Genomic DNA, 21,434 nt, shown 5'->3' with positions numbered 1-21,434 from the left:
GTAGTACATACAGTAGCGGCTTGTCTTGTATATGGCCTACCCAATTTGATCTCTGGCAGCCTGTATGGTCCCCAAGCGTTGCCAGGAGTAATCCCTGAGCACAGAACCAGGAGTGCCCCCTGATAGGGTGTGGCCCCAAATTTTCTTTTTTTGCTTTTCGGGTCACACCCGGCAATGCATACGGGTCACTCCTGGCTTTGCACTCAGGAATTACCAAAAACTTTTTTTTAAAAGTTTGGGGGAGGGCTAGTCAAATGAAGACAGAAGCGTCTTTTGAATTAAAAAGCTGAAAACAGCTTGCTGAAAGTATTTATAAGGAAGAAACAGGATTGAATGTTGGGGGGGAAAAATGGATGAAATGTAAATAATTGGCAGCAACCTTAGGTACTTGGTTGTGCAGGGGAGCAGAGAAATGGGAATGTGAGATATATGTAATTATCATGCATTATATATAATTATATATATAATGGGACATACTTGGGCATGTTTACATACTGATTGGAATGATCTGGTAGAGAGGGAGAGATGATGGGGGAGGGGAGAGAACACAGATCTTTATAAAAGAAGATAAGAAAACTATAGCTTCTGTACTTTCATTCTCTTAAAGGCCTCACAGAGGTGAAGTGAATTTATCTTTGATAGAAAATAGTTTTTTTTGTTCTCAACAAAACTGGTAGGAAACTAGTGCTTTATAATTACATTCATTCATTTCTCTGAATGGTTTCAAGTGACATTTTTATAGTCATGACTTTAAAGAGTGTCAGTCTCCAGTTTATACTCATCAAGTTCAAAATCCAGTTCTAAATCTCTCCTTAGTTACTCCTGGCAACATTGTGTTCAGTAAGTAGCAAAAGATTATAAACAACCTATCTGTAAGAGAAAATTAAAATAGTTTCATCCCATAAAGTTTTTCTGATAGGAGTTGATTTCTAGGATATTACTTGTTTTTTTGTTTTTGTTTTTGTTTTTTTATATAAAAGTACAGAACTCTTGTCAGTTCTGGTTTGGGATCATATCTGGTGGTGCTCAGGAACTACTCCAAGGTCAGTGCTTGAGGAGCCATGTGCTTGAGGCTCCAGGCTTTTGAGCTATCTTCTTGTCTTCAGATTTTCTTTTATGCCATTTCATTATTATTTAATATTAGTAAATATACTGCCTTCAGTGCTTGCTATTGTAGAAATTTTTTTTCACCGCACCATTTTTAAGAGGTACCTTTGGGGATATAGGGATATTTAGGTTAGGATTTTGTGAGGGGATTAAGGAGAAACTTTTGCTCATAATCCTCTTTGGGATAGTTCTAGTCTCTGCTTTTCACTACATTCAAACTACATTGGTAATTTTTAAGAATATTCTGCAAAATTTTATTAAAATGAGAATGTCCTCTCTCTCTCCCTCCCTCTCTCCTCTCCCATTCCTCCCTCTCTCCCTCCCCTAATACATGCATTTACTCTCTGTTGCTTTTCATTTGCCTTCATTTTGATAGGCATAGGGAAAATCCTTTTCCTTGTCATTCACAATCAGCTGTAACATGGTTTTAAGTACTGTAAGTGGGAAATGGGAAGAGTTGAATATTCGGTGCTGAGTCAATAAACCAGTATAAAAGAGTTACCAGATTTGTTTGTAGAGGGGTAATTGCAGCAGGACTGGAACATTAGTTTCCGAAAGAGGATTCCTCCCTAGAAAGAAGTTGTGTTAATATAAGTGGCAGAGTAGAAGCTTCTTCAAAATCTCTGAAGACAGGACCATTTTTTAATTCCAGAACTCGGACAGATAAAAGCAAATCCATTTTTGTGTCTTAGTTTCCCAATTTAGCAGGAACACGTTGTTGGGCTTAGTTCCATGCCAGGAATCACATTCCAGGGTCTCATACATGTACATGCGCTTTTCAACTTGCACCACATCCCTCATCCCAGTTGGGAAAAGAATCTAGCAAGAATCCTATTTCATTATTTTTTAAGATTGTGATTTACGTGTTTAAGTTACTTTGTACATTTGACCATGTATGCACACTATGCTGAATTATGTATATGCAAAAAAAAGGAAAAAAGGGGAAAAAGAAAAAGAATTCTATATATGCAATTTAAAATACTCTTGTAAAGTGGACTTTTGAATTATAGGCTTTCTGTTGCTTGCTTCTATCCTTTCTCTGAAGTTTGTAGTACAACCAAAGGCATTGTAGAGATCCATGGGCTTTCTCATTAAGATTAATGTTAGGTCTCAGACCATTTTTTTATCCGTGAATAACTGGATTTGTTACCATCCAAAAAACATTTTCACCTTTTCTTTGGCAAACTTAAAATGTGGATACTTTGTTTTCTTCTAGGTTTTGGGAGAAAGGATGTCGTTGAATATTTGCTTCAGAATGGCGCAAATGTCCAAGCACGTGATGATGGAGGGCTAATTCCTCTTCATAATGCATGTTCTTTTGGTCATGCTGAAGTAGTCAATCTCCTTCTGCGACATGGTGCAGACCCAAATGCTCGGGATAATTGGAACTATACGCCTCTCCATGAAGCTGCAATTAAAGGAAAGATTGATGTTTGTATTGGTAAGACTATTTACTTTCAAGAATTTTAAAAATAGTTACTCTGGATCTAAGTCTGATTCATTTGTTATTATCAGATTCTGCCAGACTTAATATAATTATTTAAAAATAAGCACTCAGGGGGCCAGAAAGATAGTACAGTGGGTAGAGCATTTGCCTTGCATGTGGCAAAGGTTCGATCCCTGTCACCACATAATGGTGCTCCGAGACCACCAGGAGTTGCCCCTGAGCACTGCCAGTTGTGGCCCAGAAACAAAAGGACATTTGAAATAAAAATTGTTCAGTCATTGAGAATAATTTAACATTTAAATTTAATAGAATTTATGTAACAGTTCGATTACTGACAGATTCTACAGAAGGCTGTTTATTTTAAGCTTTTTATTAACCTGGTATCAACTTTTTCAGAGTCTGACAGGTCAGGAAATTTGAACTCATTATTAATTCTTATATCCTGGTGCAAGAGAGACTATCGAAATCCTCAAGATAGAAATCCGGTTCTCTGCACTAGAAAAAATTCAGGGGCTCTGTCCTTCAATTTATATTGTTCTCCTTTTTCAAGACTTCAAATCAGACCGGAGCAGGGAGCATGTTTGCCTTACATGCAGCTTACCTAGGTTCAATCCCTGGCATCCATATGATTTCTCACACATGACCAGAAGTGATTGCTGAGTGTAGAGCCAGGGGTAACCCCTGAGCTTCACTGGGTGTGACCCAAAAAGCAAAAAGACTTCAGATCATAATTTTTACCAGTTACAAGCTGATTTTAAATGCAGTACTGAACCAGGAAAGGTCCCAGAGCATCACTGAATATGACCCCAAAACTATAATATAAATAACTTCTGAAGATATAGAGATATCTGTTATCAAAGACACTAGAAAAACTGCTCAATTCTCCACATTTTTGTTGAATTGCTACTGCTTTTGCTCTTACCCTCTTTGTGGTACCTGAGTCAGATGGAGTTTTAGAAAATCTTTCATTAATTAAGCTACGATAATTAGCTTACTTAATAGAGTGTTTTTTAATTAAATAATAAAGAGCTGCATCATCCAATATATGAAGTGAAGGATTTGTAATGTGGCTAGTCCAAATTCAGATGTGCTATGAGGGGAAAATTTTTTTCCCCTTTTGCTAGCTACATCTTGGTGGTGCTTGGAGCTGTTCTCCGTCTGACCTCAGCAGGGGGTCTCTCCCCAGCAGTGGTCTAAGAAAATATGCAGTGCTATGAATATACGCTGCCTCCAGCAGGCAAAACCAGTGCTCAGCCCATTGAGCTCTCTCTCCAGCCCCCACCCTTTTATCTTTTTATTGTGGCTACCATAAAAGTTTTAATTAATTAGCACATGTGGCTCACATATATGGGTAATGTTTTATTTCTGTTGGAAAGCACTGCTACAGATAGGGGTAGAACAGAAGGAACACTACCCATATCAAAGAACAGAAGCTGGGTCTCTTTTCTGTGTCTACCTGTCTTCCCACAGCTTCTTATTTATAGAATATGCTGAAATATCTTTACATAACAAGTAACAATATAGAGCATAGCCAAGTCTCTCCTTTTTATGAAATTTTATGTAAGAACTTTGAGGTCTATTGAATCTAAATCAACAGAATTGGCGTGTTTCTTTTTGTTTTTTTTTTAAGAATTTACTAATGTGGGGCTTGGAGACATGGCTCAAGGGGTTGAATTTCACACTTTGTATGTGGGAGCTCCAGACTCAATCCTCAGCGTTTATATGGTCCGTCAAGTACAGCTGGGAGCAGCCGCAGAGCACTATGCCAAAGTAACCTGAACTCTGCTGGGTGTGTGCAGGGTGGGGAAGAGGAGGTATTAATGCTATTAAAAATGGATAACCCAGGTCTCTGTTCCTGAGGATAGTTTAGAAATAAGTTTAGAAATTTTGTTTTGTTATGTTACAGGTATCTTTATGACATAAGCAGTATTTATTGGAAGTGATAAAATAAATTTTCAAGTAGACTTGCCATTTATTTCTGTGTAATGTTCTTTCCTTCCTTTGTCACTTGTCTAAGTAGCAGTGGAAAATCTGCCATTGAGCTTAAAGAATATTAGTATGATTAATGTATATTAAATGATGGGGTATTTATGTGTTCTTACATTGAAAAACATACCAACGTTCTATCAGAATAACTCTGAAGCCCCTAGGCCAGAATTTTTGAGAAAATGATTGACTAAAAGTGTCAGCTATTTATAATTGCCATTTTGAATAGTTGTGTTGTGTGGCTGGAGCGATAACACAGCAGGTAAGGCATTTGCCTTGCATGCAGCCAACCCGGGTTTGATTCCCAGCATCCCATATAGTCCTCGAGCACTGCCAGGAGTAATTCCTGAGCGCATGAGCTAGGAGTAACCCCTGTGCATCGCCGTGTGTGACCCAAAAAGCGAAAGAAGAAAAAAGAAAAGTTGTGTTGTTATTTTGCAGTGCTCTTACAGCATGGAGCTGAACCAACCATCCGAAATACAGATGGAAGGACAGCATTAGATTTAGCAGACCCATCCGCCAAAGCAGTGCTAACTGGTAAGTCTTTTCTCTTTGAATATTCCAGGAAGAACATAGAAGAGCAAGCTTTCTAGGTAGACAGTTGAATACCATCTACCTAAAAATCAGCTAATTTTTAAAAATAGTTCAAGTTTAGTTACATCTTACCTGCATATCCTAAAAGGTGTTTTTTTCTGATTCGGAACAATTGGCATTTAACTTGAGAAGATGGGTTCAAGGAATAGAGAGATAGGGTGTATAGCATGCAGTTAATCATAATTTGATCACCAGCACCAGATGTGACCTCAAAACAACAACAAAAGAATAAAAAATTTTTTTTGCTTCGTTTTTATTTTAAACTGATGTTTACACTTACTATGGTCAAGAATGATAACTTTTATCATGCTAAGTGAAATGAGTCAGAAAGAGAGAGACAGACATAGAAAGATTGCACTCATCTGTGGAATATAGAATAATAGACTATAAGACTAACGCCCAAGAATAGTAGAAATAAGTACCAGGAGATTGTCTCCATGGCTTGGAGGCTGGTCTCTCATTCTGGGTAACTCAGAGAAGGGACCACCAAGTAAAATGTGGTTGGAGGTCATGTGGGGGAAGGGTGATGCGGGACGAATACAGACTAGAGACTGAACACAATGGCCACTCAACACCTTTATTGCAAACCACAACACCTAATCAGAGAGAGAGAACAAAAGGGAATTCCCTGCCACAGTGGCAGGGTGGGGTGGGGGGAGACGGGACTGGGGAGGGGGGGAGGGATGTTGGGTTTACTGGTGGTGGAGAATGGGCACTGGTGAAGGGATGGGTTATCGAACTTTGTATGGGGGAAACATGAGCACAAAGATGTATGGATCTGTAACTGTACCCTCACGATGACTCTCTAATTAAAAATAAACTAAGAAAAAAAAATGATAACTTTTGTTAAGTTATTTAGGGCAGTATTCACATCCTAAGTTTTTTCATTGTTTCCTCATAAGTAATTCTCTGCTATATTACTTAATGAATTCTTCTAACGTGAGAACCATTAGAATTATATCCAGTCTAGTTGTCAAGAGGATGAGGAGTTCTGCTGTAGACTTTATTTGAACTTTCACTGTTTTGTCTGATATTACTGAGAAAATTTGGATTAGGTACCCAAAAGGGTTCTAGAAAAATTAGCTATTTATTTTCATTTCCTACGTTACAATACCATGTCATTCCCTTCTATTCTATTATCTTAAAAAATGTTGAAGCTCATTCTCAGTGTTATTTGTATTTTGGTCACAGTTTACATTTTTGTTTTGTTTTGTTTTGCTTTTTGGGTCACACGCAGCAATGCACAGGGGCCACTCCTGGCTCTGCACTGAGGAATTACCCTGGCAGTGTTCAGGGAACCATATGGGATGCTGGGAATCAAACCTGGGTCAGCCACGTGCAAGGCAAATGCCCTACCCGCTGTCGCTCTAGCCCCCACAGCTTACATTTTATTTAACAGTGGTGTCCCATGCTTTGTGTATAAAATTGCCATTTTGTAAATTTTTTAGAAAATTTTTTTCCTTGTATTTTTGGGGGGTGACATATTCAGTAATGTTCAGGGCTCACTCCTGGCAGGGTTCAGAATCATATATGGTGCTAAGGATCAAACTCAGGTTGGTAATATGTAAGGCAAGCACTGTACTCACGTACTAACTCTGTTGTCTTATAATTTTTTTTTACTTCTTCTCATTTCTAACTCATAGGTGAATATAAGAAAGATGAACTCTTAGAAAGTGCAAGGTATGTACTGGTATTCCAAATATGTAAACTTGAGTACCACTCTCAGAAGTGATTCTTGGTTCTATGGGGTAAATGAAGATTGGGTGCTTGGGGCAATTCCTGTTGTCACGAGGGCCATACCAGGAGTTGAGAGGGACTCTGCATGAGATGCTCTATCAACTTGAGCTGTCTTCCCAGCCCAAGAATAAATATTTTCTTTATTTTTTCTTTTTTGTTTTCTGTTTTTTCTCATTCTTTAAGAATAAATTTTCTTATATAGTGATTAAATATAAGTTGGAATGAAGAATCTAAAGTGTTAATACTTTTTTTGTGTGCTAGGAGTGGCAATGAGGAAAAAATGATGGCTCTACTTACACCATTAAATGTCAACTGCCATGCAAGTGATGGCAGAAAGGTACTCCTTTTTGCAATTAAATTTGTTTTTGTCTCCTGATAGCATGAAAATGTGTATATTATTACAAATAAAATATTTCTTAGTAATTAGTAAAAATTTATTGATAATATTTATTTTGCTTCCTGTTTACAGTAGTGAACTACAACTTCTGTATTGTACCTTTGTAGTATATGTGTTGAGTTTTGTAAAATGAAGTTGAGAACTTTATTTAGATCAGTGTTTCTCAACCTTTTCCAGCTGTGGCCTCATTCCAGCCTTGTTTTCCTTTCTGTGGCCCCTGTGCCCTACAGGTTGGCCCTCTATGCCATGCTATCACCCCCACTCCCATTCCCATCCACTCCTGTTTACATGGCTTTTCACCTCTGAAACCCCCACCCCTAGCCCCACCACTACCATCACTACTACCTGGGAATATCCTGGGGCCTCACAGGTGGCCATGCATGTCACCTAACCCCTGCTTTCTTTAGAAATGCTGATTGAAACAAGGAGGTGATGGAGTTTAGTTCCTGTGTTGTCCAGTTTTAAATTTGGATATTTGCTTTAGATTTTTAACCTATTTTTGAGCTATTACTTGAACTTTGTTAATTCATCTGATTAATATTTCAGTCAACTCCATTGCATTTGGCAGCAGGATACAACAGAGTAAAGATTGTACAGCTATTGTTGCAACATGGAGCTGATGTCCATGCTAAAGATAAAGGGTAAGCATTTGGACAAAAATGAGGATTTCTTAAATGTTGATGTTCTTAAAATAATGTCTGTAACATATAAAAGTAATTTTTGACTATACAAAAATATCCAGCTTCTACAACTGTATAGAAGATTACTCTGGAGGAACAGAGAATTATAAAACCTTAAAGCCACAACTTATAAGACTTAGACTTTAGGGGGGCATTAAGAGATACTTAACAGTGTAAGTTCTATACTAAGTATGAAATGATAGAGTGATACTACTACAAGAGTCCCCAAAAGAGAACTCTAAATTATGGCTGTTTTCCTGAAAAATCATGAAGGAGGTGGTACTTGGCATGAACTTTGTCATTTAAGTTTGTCATTTAAGTAGGAACTGTCTTTTAAGCAAGAAAGAGTCAAGGAAGACTGTTAAAAAAAGAAACAGCCAAATCAGATATACCTTTAAGAAAATCTTGACATATTTAATGGGAGCTATGTCATTAATACAGAAAAAAATAATAATACAAGCCTAAATAAAGGCAGTGGCTGCTAGGGAAGGGGGTGAATAGATTTGAAAGAGATTTTGGAATTAGAATTATCGTGACTCAGGATTCAAATTATATTAATAAATTTCATGTTTTTCAGATAGAGAAGTCACATAAATTATTTGCTATTTAAATCTGAGTACAAATTTAATTTATATTATATTTTAAATTAATATTAAAAAATATAAACCTTAACTTAAGTTTATAAGCCTAATAACACAACTTTTCCACCTACCTCTCATAGTGATCTGGTGCCGTTACACAATGCCTGTTCTTACGGTCATTATGAAGTAACTGAACTTCTGGTCAAGGTTAGTTTTCTTGTATCCTACAATGTAACATTGTAATTATATAATGTTACTTGAAATACATCATGTATCTGTTTTCTTTATGTTCTTAATACTTGGTGGCTCTAGGATCATAATAATCTTTTTTTTTTCTTTTCCCTCTGATTTATTTCATTTAACATTATATACTCCAGTTCCCATCCAATTGCAACAAGCTGTAAGATTTCAGCTGGCTTATAGTTGCATAATATTCCTGTATAAATGTATATATATACATATATATTAACTTCTTTATCCATTTACCTGTGATAATAATCTTTTTTAAAATGTAGATTACTAGATTAGTATTTGACTGCTATGAGGTTTTTGAGATAACTACAAGATTTTCCATATAAAGTAACTCTTCCCGTTTAGGAATAGCCAAATTGAGTCTTTCTATAGTTGTGGCTAAAGATGAAGTTTGAAAACTTATTAAAATTAGAAAACAATTTATGGAGAAATAATATTAAAATCGTCATTTACATTTGCAAGGCTTGCCCATTTGTACTTTGAATTGGAATAGGTCCAGTTGGTAAGCTTCACTTCATCCTGCATACTGAGTGATGGTTGCTTTATAGGTAAAATCCTAAGGCTTAAATAGATTGGTCTATGTTGAATGGCAATAGAAGGTACATATTTTTTCTTTTTGAAAATAGACCCAAGATGTTACCTTATTTATGATTTTTGTCCCTTAGTATCTACATGGGTCTTTGACTCTGCACTCGTTTTTGTTTTTGTTTGGGGCTATGCCTGAAGATACTCAGGGCTTACTCCTGGCTCTGCACTCAGGGATTACTACTAATGGTAGCTTGCGGGGCCATATGGAATGCTGAGGATCAAACTAGGGTAGGCTCTATTCCCTACCCACTGTACTATCCAGACCCATGGGGTTTTTTGGGGGGGGAGGGGGAGTGGCAAGGGGCGCCGCTAGGGGTTGGCAACACCCAGCAGTGCTGGGTTTTACTCCTGGCAGTGCTGTAGAACTATGCAATGCCAGGGATCTAACCACGGTTGGCTGCATATAAGGCAAATGCTTTGCTAGTAGTCTCCTTTATGAAGTGTTAACTGGCTGGCTCAGTGCTGCCAGGCCAAGGTTGATCTCTGGCACCACAAATATCACTAAGTGTATAGACCTGGAAACCCCCAAGTGCCACTGGCTATGGCCCTGGAGGACATAGAATTCTGCAGTGGTGACCTGGATAATAACCTGCCTTGAAGGGGCAAGTACCACCACATTGAACTTGGGCCCTTGTATTAAACTGCTGAGAATTGCTGAGAAGGTTCCCTGGACCCATACCTAAAAGAATCTACTAGCAAAAAATGGCATTTAACAGCAAATATTCGTTGGCTGCTTTTCATGATCAGAACATTATACAGGGGGCTGGAGAGATAGCACAGCTGGTAGGGCGTTTGCCTTGCACGCGGCCGACCCGGGTTCAAATCCCAGCATCCCATATGGTCCCCTGAGCACCGCCAGGGGTAATTCCTGAGTGCAGAGCCAGGAGTAACCCCTGTGCATCGCCAGGTGTGACCCAAAAAAGAAAAAAAAAAAAAGAACATTATACAAATTTGTAAAGCTAGCATAATATTATGCAGTAGTATATATCAATAGCAAATACCTCCTATAATGGTTATAACATAGTGGTGGTTATAGTACAATAAGGAACTTTACTTTGTGTAGCATTCTATGCTGTCAGTATTTTTTTTTTAAGTTGATAGACTGAAGACTAGGGTTATAAAAATACTAGAAACAATTTGAATGAAGGAGCTAAAGGTATTCAGACTGGAAAAGAAAAACCTAAGAAATACTGGAAAGAATATTACTCTAAGATCAATAGAATGAAGCTTAAAGTACATATTGAACTCAATGTAGAAGAAAATTTTCTAAAAACAGGAATTTTATCTAGCAATTGTAAAATGTCGTGTGTTGATAGTTTCCCTGTGATCTAAGTTCTGGAAGAGTAGTTCGCTGTCTGCAGGACTGCTATAGCAGGAAGAGATTTTGTGTTTATTGGGAGGTCAGACAATGTAATTCTTGTGATCCATCTACTTAGGAATGGTTTATAAGACTGACAGTATCAATTGTTAGCAAGGATGTCGAACACTGGAACTCAAACATTGCTGATTGCAGTACAAAACTATTGTGGTCATGCTAGAAACCTGGGAGTTTCTAATGAGATTAAACATATGTCTATAATAAAGTCTTAAACATCGCATGTGAAAAAATCTAAACCCAAAAGTGCATACATACATTTTATTTTTTAGGAAGTATAGGGATAGGTAATTCTAAGACATGGTACTATCAAACTGGAGCAGGAATTTTCTTTCTTTTCTTTTTTTTTTTTTTTTTTAGTTTTTTAAATTTTATTGAGTCACCATGAGATAGTTACAAGCTTTCATGTTTGGGTTACAATCTCACAATGATCAAACACCCATCCTTCCACCAGTGCACATTCCCTACCACCAATATCCCGGGTATACCCCCCCTTTCCCACCCTCCCCCTGCCTCTAAGGCAGACAATATTCCTCATACTCTCTCTCTAATTTTGGGCATTAAAGCTTGCAACACATACACTGAGAGGTCATCATGTTTGGTCCATTATCTACTTGCGGCATGCATCTCCCATCCCAGCTGGTTTCTCCAGCCATCATTTTCTTAGTGATCCCTTCTCTATTCCATCTGCCTTCTCCCCTCCGCTCATGAAATAGTCTTTCAGCTATGGGGCAATCTCCCTGGCCCTTGTATCTACTCATGTGATGCTACCCTACACTCTACAAATGAGAGCAGTCCCTCTATGTCTGTCCCTCTGTTTCTGACTCATTTCACTTAGCATGATACTCTCCATGCTTATCCATTTATAAGCAAATTTCATGACTTCATCTCTCCTAACAGCTGCATAGTATTCCATTGTGTAGATGTACCAAAGTTTCTTTAACCAGTCATTAGGACATTCAGGTTGTTTCCAGATTTTGGCTATTGTGAACAGTGCTGCAATGAATATATAGGTACAGATGTCATTTCTACTGTGCTCGTTTGCATCCTTGGGATATACTCCCAGAAGTGGTATTGCGGGGTTGTATAGAAGCTCAATTTCTAGTTTTGTTTTTGTTTTTGTTTTTTTTTTAAAGTTGAAGGTGTTATTAAAGAGCAGAGGGTAAGATTTTATTTATTTATTTATTTATTTATTTGCTTTTTGGGTCACACCCAGCGATGCACAGGGCTTACTCATGGCTCTACACTCAGGAATTACACCTGGTGGTGCTGGGGGACCATATGGGATGCTGGGAATTGAACCCAGGTTGGCTGCGTGCAAGGCAAACACCCTACCCGCTGTGCTATCACTCCAGCCCCCTCAATTTCTAGTTTTTGAAGGACTGTCCATATTGTTTTCCAGAAAGGCTGAACCAGTCGACATTCCCCCCAACAGTGAAGGAGCGTCCTTTTTCCCCACATCCATACCAGCTCTGGTTGCTTTTGTTTTTTTGAATGTGTGCCAGTCTCTGTGGTGTGAGATGATATCTCATTGTTGTTTTGATTTGCATCTCCCTGATGACTAGTGATGTGGAGCATTTTTTCATGTGCCTTTTAGCCATTTATATTTCTTTTTTGTTCATTTTTTTCTCCCCATGCTTTGATGGGGTTGGAGGTTTTTTCTTATATAATTCTGTAAGTATCTTGTATATCCTGGATATTAATCCCTTATCAGATGGGTATTGTGTAAATATTCTTTCCCATTCTGTGTGTGGGGTCTTTCTGTATTTTGGTCACTGTCTCTTTTTTTTTTTTTCCGCTTTTTTTTTTTTTTTTTTTTTTTTTTTTGCTTTTTGGGTCACACCTGGCAATGCACAGGGGTTACTCCTAGCTCTGCAATCAGGAACCACCCCTGGCGGTGCTCAGGGGACCATATAGGATGCTGAGAATTGAACCCAGGTCAGCCGAGTGCAAGGCAAACGCCCTACCTGCTGTGCTTTAGCTCCAGCCCCAAGTCACTGTCTCTTTTGAAGTGCAGAAGCTTCTTAGTTTGATGTAGTCGTTTGGAGCAGGAATTTTCTATAAAAGAAACATGAGGGAAAATTCTACAGTAAATTCTAGAGTATTGGAAGTGTCCTGTATCTTGATTTAACTGTTTAAGTTTATATAATGTTAAGTTTAAAATTGTTGGTAATTCTGCATTCTCTTTTTAAAATGAATACTAAATGCATGTGTTTTCTCCCCCACCAGCATGGCGCCTGTGTAAATGCGATGGACTTATGGCAATTTACTCCTCTTCATGAGGCAGCTTCTAAGAACAGAGTTGAAGTGTGTTCTCTTCTTTTAAGTTATGGAGCAGATCCAACACTGTTAAATTGTCACAATAAAAGTGCTATCGACTTAGCTCCTACACCACAATTAAAAGAAAGATTAGCATGTGAGTATAAAATTAAAATGTTCAGTTAACATATTAATGATTAATATATATTGGTTTTAGAAATATGTAATAAGACATTTTCTTTAGCCATGGATATCTGTTGTTGTTCAGATAGCATATTTAATCATTTGTAAGTTGCTATTAACTCAAATGGCTTGGGTTTTTTTTTGGGGGGGGGAGTTGTCCATTGCTTTTTGGGCCACACCTTGCAGTCAGTTTTCAGGGCTTACTCCTGGCTCTGCATTCCGGGAGCACTCTTGGAAGCCTCAAGGGACTACTATATCAGGTGCCAGGGATAGAACCTGGGGCAGCCACGTGGAAGGCTCTGCGTGTGGTATTATCACTCCGGCCCCACTGATATACTTCTAAAAGAATATACATTAGTGGTGGGCTTGGTATTGAAATATTATTTGCCTAAAACACAGCTATCAATAAATTTGTAAATCACAGTTGTTTAAATTAAAATTTTAAAAAAATATATAACAGAAATAATTCAGGTTTATTCCTATCTTTATTTTGACATTCTAGTTAATCTGCTTTCATGCAAGTGTTATTTATAGAATGGTCATGTAAACCTAGTCCCTGCAACTTACTATCTAATATTTTTGCTACCTGGGCAGTTGTGTGGTTTTCTGTCCATAAGAGAAGTAGGTGTAGTTGAACCTTATCTCCTCATTCAAATATGGTATTAGTGTATTTAATGGGAAGCTTATTGTATATAAATGGGAAGTTTTAGAAACCTAAACCTAAAATGAATAAAAGAAAAGAATCTTTAAGGGGGCGGGGCTGGAGTGATAGCACAGCGGGTAGGCCGTTTGCCTTGAACGCAGCCGACCCGGGTTCAAATCCCAGCATCCCATATGGTCCCCTGAGCACTGCCAGGGGTGATTCCTGAGTGCATGAGCCAGGAGTGACCACTGTGGATTGCTGGGTGTGACCCAAAAAGCAAAAAAAAAAAAAATCTTTAAAAACTGATTTGTCAGTAGGTGGTCTATAAGTATCCAATTTAGTATTTATTCCCCAATATTCTGATATTGAGAGCCAAAAACTATGTGACTGCCATAATAATGTAAGAACTGTGATTATCCTTTACTTTATTCCTTTTCTGAGAAAAGTTCTGTGCTTTTAAAAGTCTCAGAATCTTCTGATCTGGAAATGTATTGCAATACTCCAGATACCTCTAGACCAACAAGAGTTTGAGTCAGTCATGGACAAAGTCTCTGTACAATTAGGATTGAAATGGGGCAAAATTGAGAGGAATTGAAACACCACTGTCTCCTCTTTAGGGCTTAAAGCTGTATGCTTTAGTCAACTATTTCAGTAGATCATTTTGAAGATAATTTCAAGGAAAATACTGTGTTTTTTACTAAGTTCCATTTATTTGGCACTTCTTGTGCAAATTTTAATTTTTTTGTCTTTATGTAGATGAATTTAAAGGCCACTCATTGCTTCAGGCTGCGCGGGAAGCTGATGTTACACGAATCAAAAAACATCTCTCTCTGGAAATGGTGAATTTCAAGCATCCTCAGACACATGAGACAGCATTGGTAATATTTTAGATTTCTTTTTTTAATACAGTAAACCAAAAATGCTATACTAATCCCAGTATCCTTTTGCAGGGGTGGTACAGAATAACTGTCATAATATCCTTCCTTTAATAGTGGCTTTGTGTTTAAAAATCTGCTTTTTTAAAAATTAATTTGTGTCTGTTTATTTGAGTATCTTTTTAGAAAAATATTGTCATGTTTGTATCTCCTGTTGTCATATATGTATTTTATCATTGTGAATGATACCTAGCATTTGTTGTTTTGATTTTTTGAATTATACATGATGATGCTTGAAAACTTGGAACCCACTAGAAATATGAAAAAAGAAAACTGCCATCAAGATTTCAAAAAAACATTAGGTGCCAGGGATGTGGCTTGTAGGTAGAGCTCATGCCTTGCATGTCTGAGACTGTATTTAGATCCCTGGTAGTGCCTTAAAAAAAAGTTGGTTTTTCCCTCTAAAAATATTAATGTGATTTCTTTTCAAATTAGATCTAACGTCTCTATTCCCCTGTATACTGTGTGAGTGAAGAATTTGTGTGAAGGATGCCAGGAACTTGGGTCACTGGGAGAGCAAATGCCTTCTGTGTGTGACTCCTTGTTCCATCCCCTGCACCACAACAAAAAGGGGGGTGGTGGAGGAAGTCCTACTGTAATATAAATTGCGGAATGTGATTTGGGTGAGGTAAGATAACCCTAAGTAAATTGGTGTATTGAGAGACAAATAACTCATAGTAGCCTTACTTGGCTGAAACCAAAATGCTGAACTATACTTTATTTGGTTAATTTTCTTCCTTGCCAAAATGTCAGCTATAGAACATTTCTATAAAAGCCTGCTTATAACATTTTAGACCTTTTGTTACTTGTTAAGAAAATAGATCCTCTTTTTTTTCCCCCCATTAGTAAAGCTACACACTAATCAAAAATTACAGCTTAAGTCCTGCAAAGAAATTTGTAGAGATTAACGTGAAAAATTTTCTGGTCTAGGGGCCCAAGCGATGGTACAGTGAGTAAACCACTTGCCTTGCATCCAACCAACCAGGTTTTAGTCCCTCATATCACCAGAAGTGATCCCTGAGTATAGCCAGAAATAAGCCCTCAGTATTGCTGGATGCAAATTTAATTTAGCAAAAGCTAAATTAAAAACAAACCCAAGAAATATAGAAAGAAAATTTCCTGATCTGAAAATGTAATACTTCCTGTTGATTTTCCTTAGAAACTATTACACGACTCATTTTTGTCATTATTAACCTTTAAATATTCTAGGAGTTAACTTTTGGTGTATAGTTGTATTGGAACAGTGTCTTTAGACACCCAAAGATTATAGAATCAGCCCTGAAATGGAACATGAGAATATGGTTGTGGTTGAAATGGATGTGATCAATAATTCTTAGAAATGAGCTTTCCAGGGGCTGGAGCCATAGTACAACAGGTAGAGCTTTTGTCTTGCGTGTGGCCGGCCGACCTGGGTTCACTTCATGGCACCCCATGTGGTCCCCAAGCACTGTAATAGTAATTTCTGAGTGCAGAAGCAGAAATAACTTCTGAGCATCGCCAGGTGTGGCCCCAAAACAAAAAATAATCATTATTTTATTCTCTTTGTTATCCTGACATGTTTTGAATTGGTTATTCAAATATCCCAAAGTTGTGTTCACCAATTAGAAATAGTTTGAGAATGAAGAATGATTTTGTAACATGACAGCAACAGCATCAAGGTATGCATCTAAAGCAAAAAACATTAGAAAAACCATGTAATTAGATTCAAATGAAAACAGATTTCACATGAACTATGTATTTAGATGGATAGAGTATCTTAATTATATAAAACTTTTTGTTCCTTGAATTCTTAGCCTTTAGTTTTAACATATAAGTATTGATTTAATTACACACTTTCTGACATTTGTCAGACACTTGGTATGAGTATCACTCTGGACACTGAGGTTAAAAAAGATTTGATACATGACCATAAGATACTCAGATTTTAACTTGCCAGCCTTATCCTGATTCCTTTTCGTCTTGGTACATTGTAGACATAGATGCTGCACCTCCAGGGGAACAGGTGGTTGGATTACCTGTTTGATAAAACTAGTGGCAGAAATGAAAATAGTTGGAGGTGGCAGCATTTGTGTCTATAGTGTATGAAGCAGAAAAAGGATGTAGGAAAGCTATATAGCTCTATCAGAATACTTAGTAACACATCAACTACAGATAGATTTTTTTTTTTAACTTTTTGGTTCATACCCAGTAATGCTCAAGGGCTACTTCTGACTCTGCATTCAGGGATTACTCCTGACAGTGCTTAGGGGACTATATGGGATGCCAGGGATCAGTCCCAGGTCAACTGCATGGAAGGCAAACACCCTACCCGATATACTATCAATCTGGCCCCAAGCAAATAGAATTTTCATGGCAAGTCAGATCACAGCTAAGCCAAAACATAAACAAATCTATGAAGTAACTCTTTGATTGTTCTTGAATGGAAACACAAATGTTCTTGAATGGAGTATATATATATAGTCCTTGATTAATGCTGCAATTTAAATTATCTAGCATTGTGCTGCTGCATCTCCATATCCCAAAAGAAAGCAAATATGTGAACTGCTGCTTAGGAAAGGAGCAAACATCAATGAGAAGACTAAAGAGTAAGCATGCTTCCAATAATTAAAATTTATTGATGTTTTGTATTTTGGAAAATTCATTCATTGTTTGGCTGGCTTTTTTTTTTTTTTTAAGATTCTTGACTCCTCTACACGTGGCATCAGAGAAAGCACATAATGATGTTGTAGAAGTAGTGGTGAAACATGAAGCAAAGGTATACTTCCTTTTTGGTAATCTTTGGTAATCAAATGATTTATTTTCTATTTGGCAGATAAGATGTCTGACTTCCTAAATTGTTCTCTCATCAGTTTTACTTTGTCTTCATAATCTATGCTTAAAATTAGTCCTGCAGATGCTACTTCTGTATCTGTTTCTTTGCTCACAGACTTCAGACATACTTAATTCCTTTCTGGCCTTCTGTCTCCTTTTAGCCATAACCCTCAGATAATTATGCTAGAAGATATTTTTTCTGAGAGTGCTCTTCTTCAGAATATCACAACCAGAGACATTATCTTTTCTCCTATTTCCTGTTACTTGATTACCATGTTAGCGCCTGTTATTTACTACAGCCAAAGCTTTCTCCAAATTCTAAGCCAGAGAACATGGAACAGAAGAAAATAAATTTTAAAGTAATTTGACAAAAAACTTTGTTCCTCTACATGAGAAGTTAACTGTTCTTTATCTGGCATTTGTAAAAAGCACATTATTCATAGAATAATTATACTTCAAGGAAAGAATTTTTTTCTTATCAGGGACTTTTAAAATTAGTAAGGCTTAAGAGATACTACAGTAAGTAAGGCATTTGCCTTGCATACAGCCATCTAAGACCCCTGAGCACTGCTGGATGTTTGCCACCCCACACCAATAAATAAATGAGTAAGTAAATAAAATTATAGTGACAGGAGCCAGTGAACTGTAACGCATGCTTTGTATGCTTGAGGCCAGATACAGTCCCCAACTCATGGTTCCCTAAGCACTGCTGGAGTTCACTGCACACAAACAAAATTTTAAAACTAAATTACTCAGTAACAGATGTATGAGTTCTTCAACAAAGAGCCAGTGATGTAGTTCAGTGACGGAGTGCATGCCTCACATGTATTAGACACCAAACGTCTTGACACCAAAATTTTTAAAAATATAAAAAAAAATCTTTGGTAGAAAGCCATAACATAGCAAAAGGAATGGAGCTATCATGAATGAAGTAGAAAAGAATAGATACCTCCCGCACTCAGGGAGTTTCTTGATGTTTTACATGGGTTTGGAGAGATAGTACTGTGATTAGGACACTTGCCTTGCGCGCAATCATCTTGGTTTGATACCCCAGCACCACATACAGTCCCACACAAACTCTGTCCAGTGTGCCTAAAAACAAAGAAACAAAGAAAAAGTGTTTTTCAGAATAGTTGCTTGTCATTTCTAGGATTTGTTTTCAAGGAACCACTTCAGATGCTATTTCTTTTGTATTTCCACTCAATATCCTACTTTCTCTTGGGGTCTTCTTGATAAATGTATAATCTCAGTCTTTCCTATTGTAAATTATTGAATAAAATAAAAGTTTATTTTCTACTCGACTGCTTGGCATATCTCATTTGTCTGTTCTATAATTTCTCATTGCATTTTTCATGCATGTGATGTACTACTCAAAGAATATTCAAATGCATACTTGAGTTGTTATGTTCAGTGAAATCTTGCCTGAGGTGACAAACGATCTGAGTTTACCTGGCACTGAGGGGGGTTCTGGAGCTATGAGAACTAAAACTGGGAAGGTTTGAGGCAAACCAGGACAAGTTGGTCTCCCTAACATTAACACTGAGTGGTAACCAATTTAAAACTTCCAAATGAATGTATTTCACCTTTCAGTGGGTTTTGTTATATTTACTAAATAGCTTAGTTGCTCTCAACATTTAAAATGGATTTGGGGGCGTTTTACAAACTTGGAGACTAGCTATTTGTAGTCTTTTTAGATTCATTGAGAAAGTCTTGCTCTATTCCTCTTCAAATATTCTCAGATTCCATGAGTGTGACCTGGACGAAGCCTCAAAATACATTAATAAACACAGGATTAATTGCTAAGAAACTTAATTTCTCATATTTTTTTTTTAGATTTTTTTTTTTACATGACAAGTGTACTCACCTCCCTACCACAAGGACTCTAACTTCCCTCCTTTTCAACCCCCTCAATTATGTGTGTTTCGGTTTGTTTTTTGTTATTTTGGGGGGGGAAAGGCCCTACAAGCAATACTATAATACTCAGGTTATTCCTGGCTCTGTTCTTAAGCATCAAAACCGGGTCAGCCACATGCAAGGCCAGTGCTCTGCCTGATGTACTATCTCTCCGCCCCCTCCATTGCTTTGAAGAATTATTTCCCTGGCTGGGGAGTGGGAATGAATTTAGATGATTTTATGTGTGTGAAAAATTTTTAAATACAGGTCAATGAGCTCAGCACATTTTCAGAGCATGTTTTAAGTACAGGAAGCCCAAGTTCTATCTCCATCATCACTTACTGCTGGGTATGGCCCAAGAGTCGGGAGAGAGGATTTTTTTTTTCTGAAATACAACTTAATTGGAAGAATTTTACAGAACCTGTTTACCATCTAGCATTTTATTGTTTCATTCCTCTCTTTTTCATCATCAGTATTTTTTATACAAAATAATTTGTAAGCTTTTTTTCACTTTTCCCTCTATACTTCCACATAAGTATCAACTAGAAACAAATAATTGTTTCCAATTTTTTTCAATGTAGAATCGCTCTGCAGTGAAATGGCACAATCTTAAATGTCTGTCTGCTAAATTTCTAACTAACCCATGCACCTTGTGTCACCAAAGCTCAATGAGATGTAGAATATGTTATCTCAGGGCAGAGGCAGTGCCCTGTCCAAGAGAGTCTACATAGATAGAAGCAGTAACCACTTGATTTTTCTGGACATAAAATTAATGTGCCTATTCTAGACCCTTGTGTCTATAAAATTATACATTATATATTCTATGACATGCTTTTTCTTTAGTATGTTTTAGAGATTCATAGTATGTCAAGTTTTTTCATTTTTATTACGGAGAAGCATTTCATTTGAGCAGATATACCACCATATGATTATGTGTACAGATTTTATTTTATATACAAGTTGAATATTTAAACAAGTAGAATTAAGTGTTTTAATATTTATACAACTGACTCTTATTATGGCCTTAGTCTCCATATTTCTGTTCTAGGAGCCATTTCTTTTTTAATGAACTAAATTTCTTAGCAATGTTTAGCTCTAAATGTGGTGAACAGAAATATTATGTGCTAAGAGTAACTGTTACTCAATATCTTATACGTAACGCAAAGTTGGGTCTTTCTTCTGATGCCTGTCTCCACAAATTGTTCAATGTGTGCGTAGATTGGAGGGGAAAAAATACTTAGATTCATTACAAAACAGTTGGTTTTTTTTTTCCACTAATAGCAAGTATTGAGTACATGATTAGTTTGCTATTAAATTTTGCCTTGCGGACTAATTTTAACTTTTTCTACATCTTTAAGGTTAATGCTCTGGATAATCTTGGTCAGACTTCTCTGCACAGAGCTGCACATTGTGGTCATCTCCAAACCTGCCGCCTACTCCTGAGCTATGGGTGTGATCCTAACATCATCTCCCTTCAGGGCTTTACGGCATTACAGATGGGAAATGAAAATGTACAGCAACTTCTTCAAGGTAGTGTATGCTTCCAGGAAATTGTTGTGGTTTGCTTTCTAGTTTGGAGATATACTAGGCACTCCTCAAGGGTTACTCCATGCTCTGTCTCTTGGGGTTCTCCCAGTGGTGCTCAGGGAACCATGTGCTGAAAATTGAACTTGCGTCTTTCCATTAAACTATCTCTTCATTCCCAGGAATTTCTCTTTGGTCAGGGGCTAGGGTAGGTGTAGGTTTGGGAATACCCACTCTTTTTTAGTTTTTTTTTTTTTTGAAAGGGATATGGGGGTTGTAATTTTTAATAACAATAGGATTTCTAATAACAATAGAAATAATAATCTAGGGCTGGAGAGATAATATAGCAGGCAGACACTTGCCTTGCATAAGACAAGCGCAGAGCCAGGAGTAAGCCCTAAGAGCCAAGAAGAGCAAAACAAATTTATTAAGAAAATAACAT

At 37.3% G+C, this 21,434-nt stretch overlaps 1 protein-coding gene across 1 annotated transcript in view; it reads left to right on the top strand.

The window, feature by feature from the left end:
- Nucleotides 1-21,434, top strand: part of TNKS2 (tankyrase 2) — a 66,158-nt gene that overhangs the window by 13,074 nt on the left and 31,650 nt on the right. Inside the window, exons 2-12 of the mRNA XM_055118812.1 lie at nt 2,324-2,548; nt 4,982-5,077; nt 6,778-6,814; nt 7,133-7,208; nt 7,815-7,909; nt 8,670-8,736; nt 12,974-13,160; nt 14,586-14,707; nt 17,258-17,349; nt 17,441-17,519; nt 20,827-20,998. Coding sequence (XP_054974787.1) covers nt 2,324-2,548; nt 4,982-5,077; nt 6,778-6,814; nt 7,133-7,208; nt 7,815-7,909; nt 8,670-8,736; nt 12,974-13,160; nt 14,586-14,707; nt 17,258-17,349; nt 17,441-17,519; nt 20,827-20,998 — 1,248 coding nt within the window. The remainder of the gene's footprint in view (nt 1-2,323; nt 2,549-4,981; nt 5,078-6,777; nt 6,815-7,132; nt 7,209-7,814; nt 7,910-8,669; nt 8,737-12,973; nt 13,161-14,585; nt 14,708-17,257; nt 17,350-17,440; nt 17,520-20,826; nt 20,999-21,434) is intronic.

Source organism: Sorex araneus, chromosome 11, assembly GCF_027595985.1.
Source record: "Sorex araneus isolate mSorAra2 chromosome 11, mSorAra2.pri, whole genome shotgun sequence".
Classification (NCBI taxonomy): Eukaryota; Metazoa; Chordata; class Mammalia; order Eulipotyphla; family Soricidae; genus Sorex; species Sorex araneus.
The sequence above is the reverse complement of the archived record's forward strand: the minus strand, read 5'-3'. Positions and strand labels throughout refer to the sequence as shown.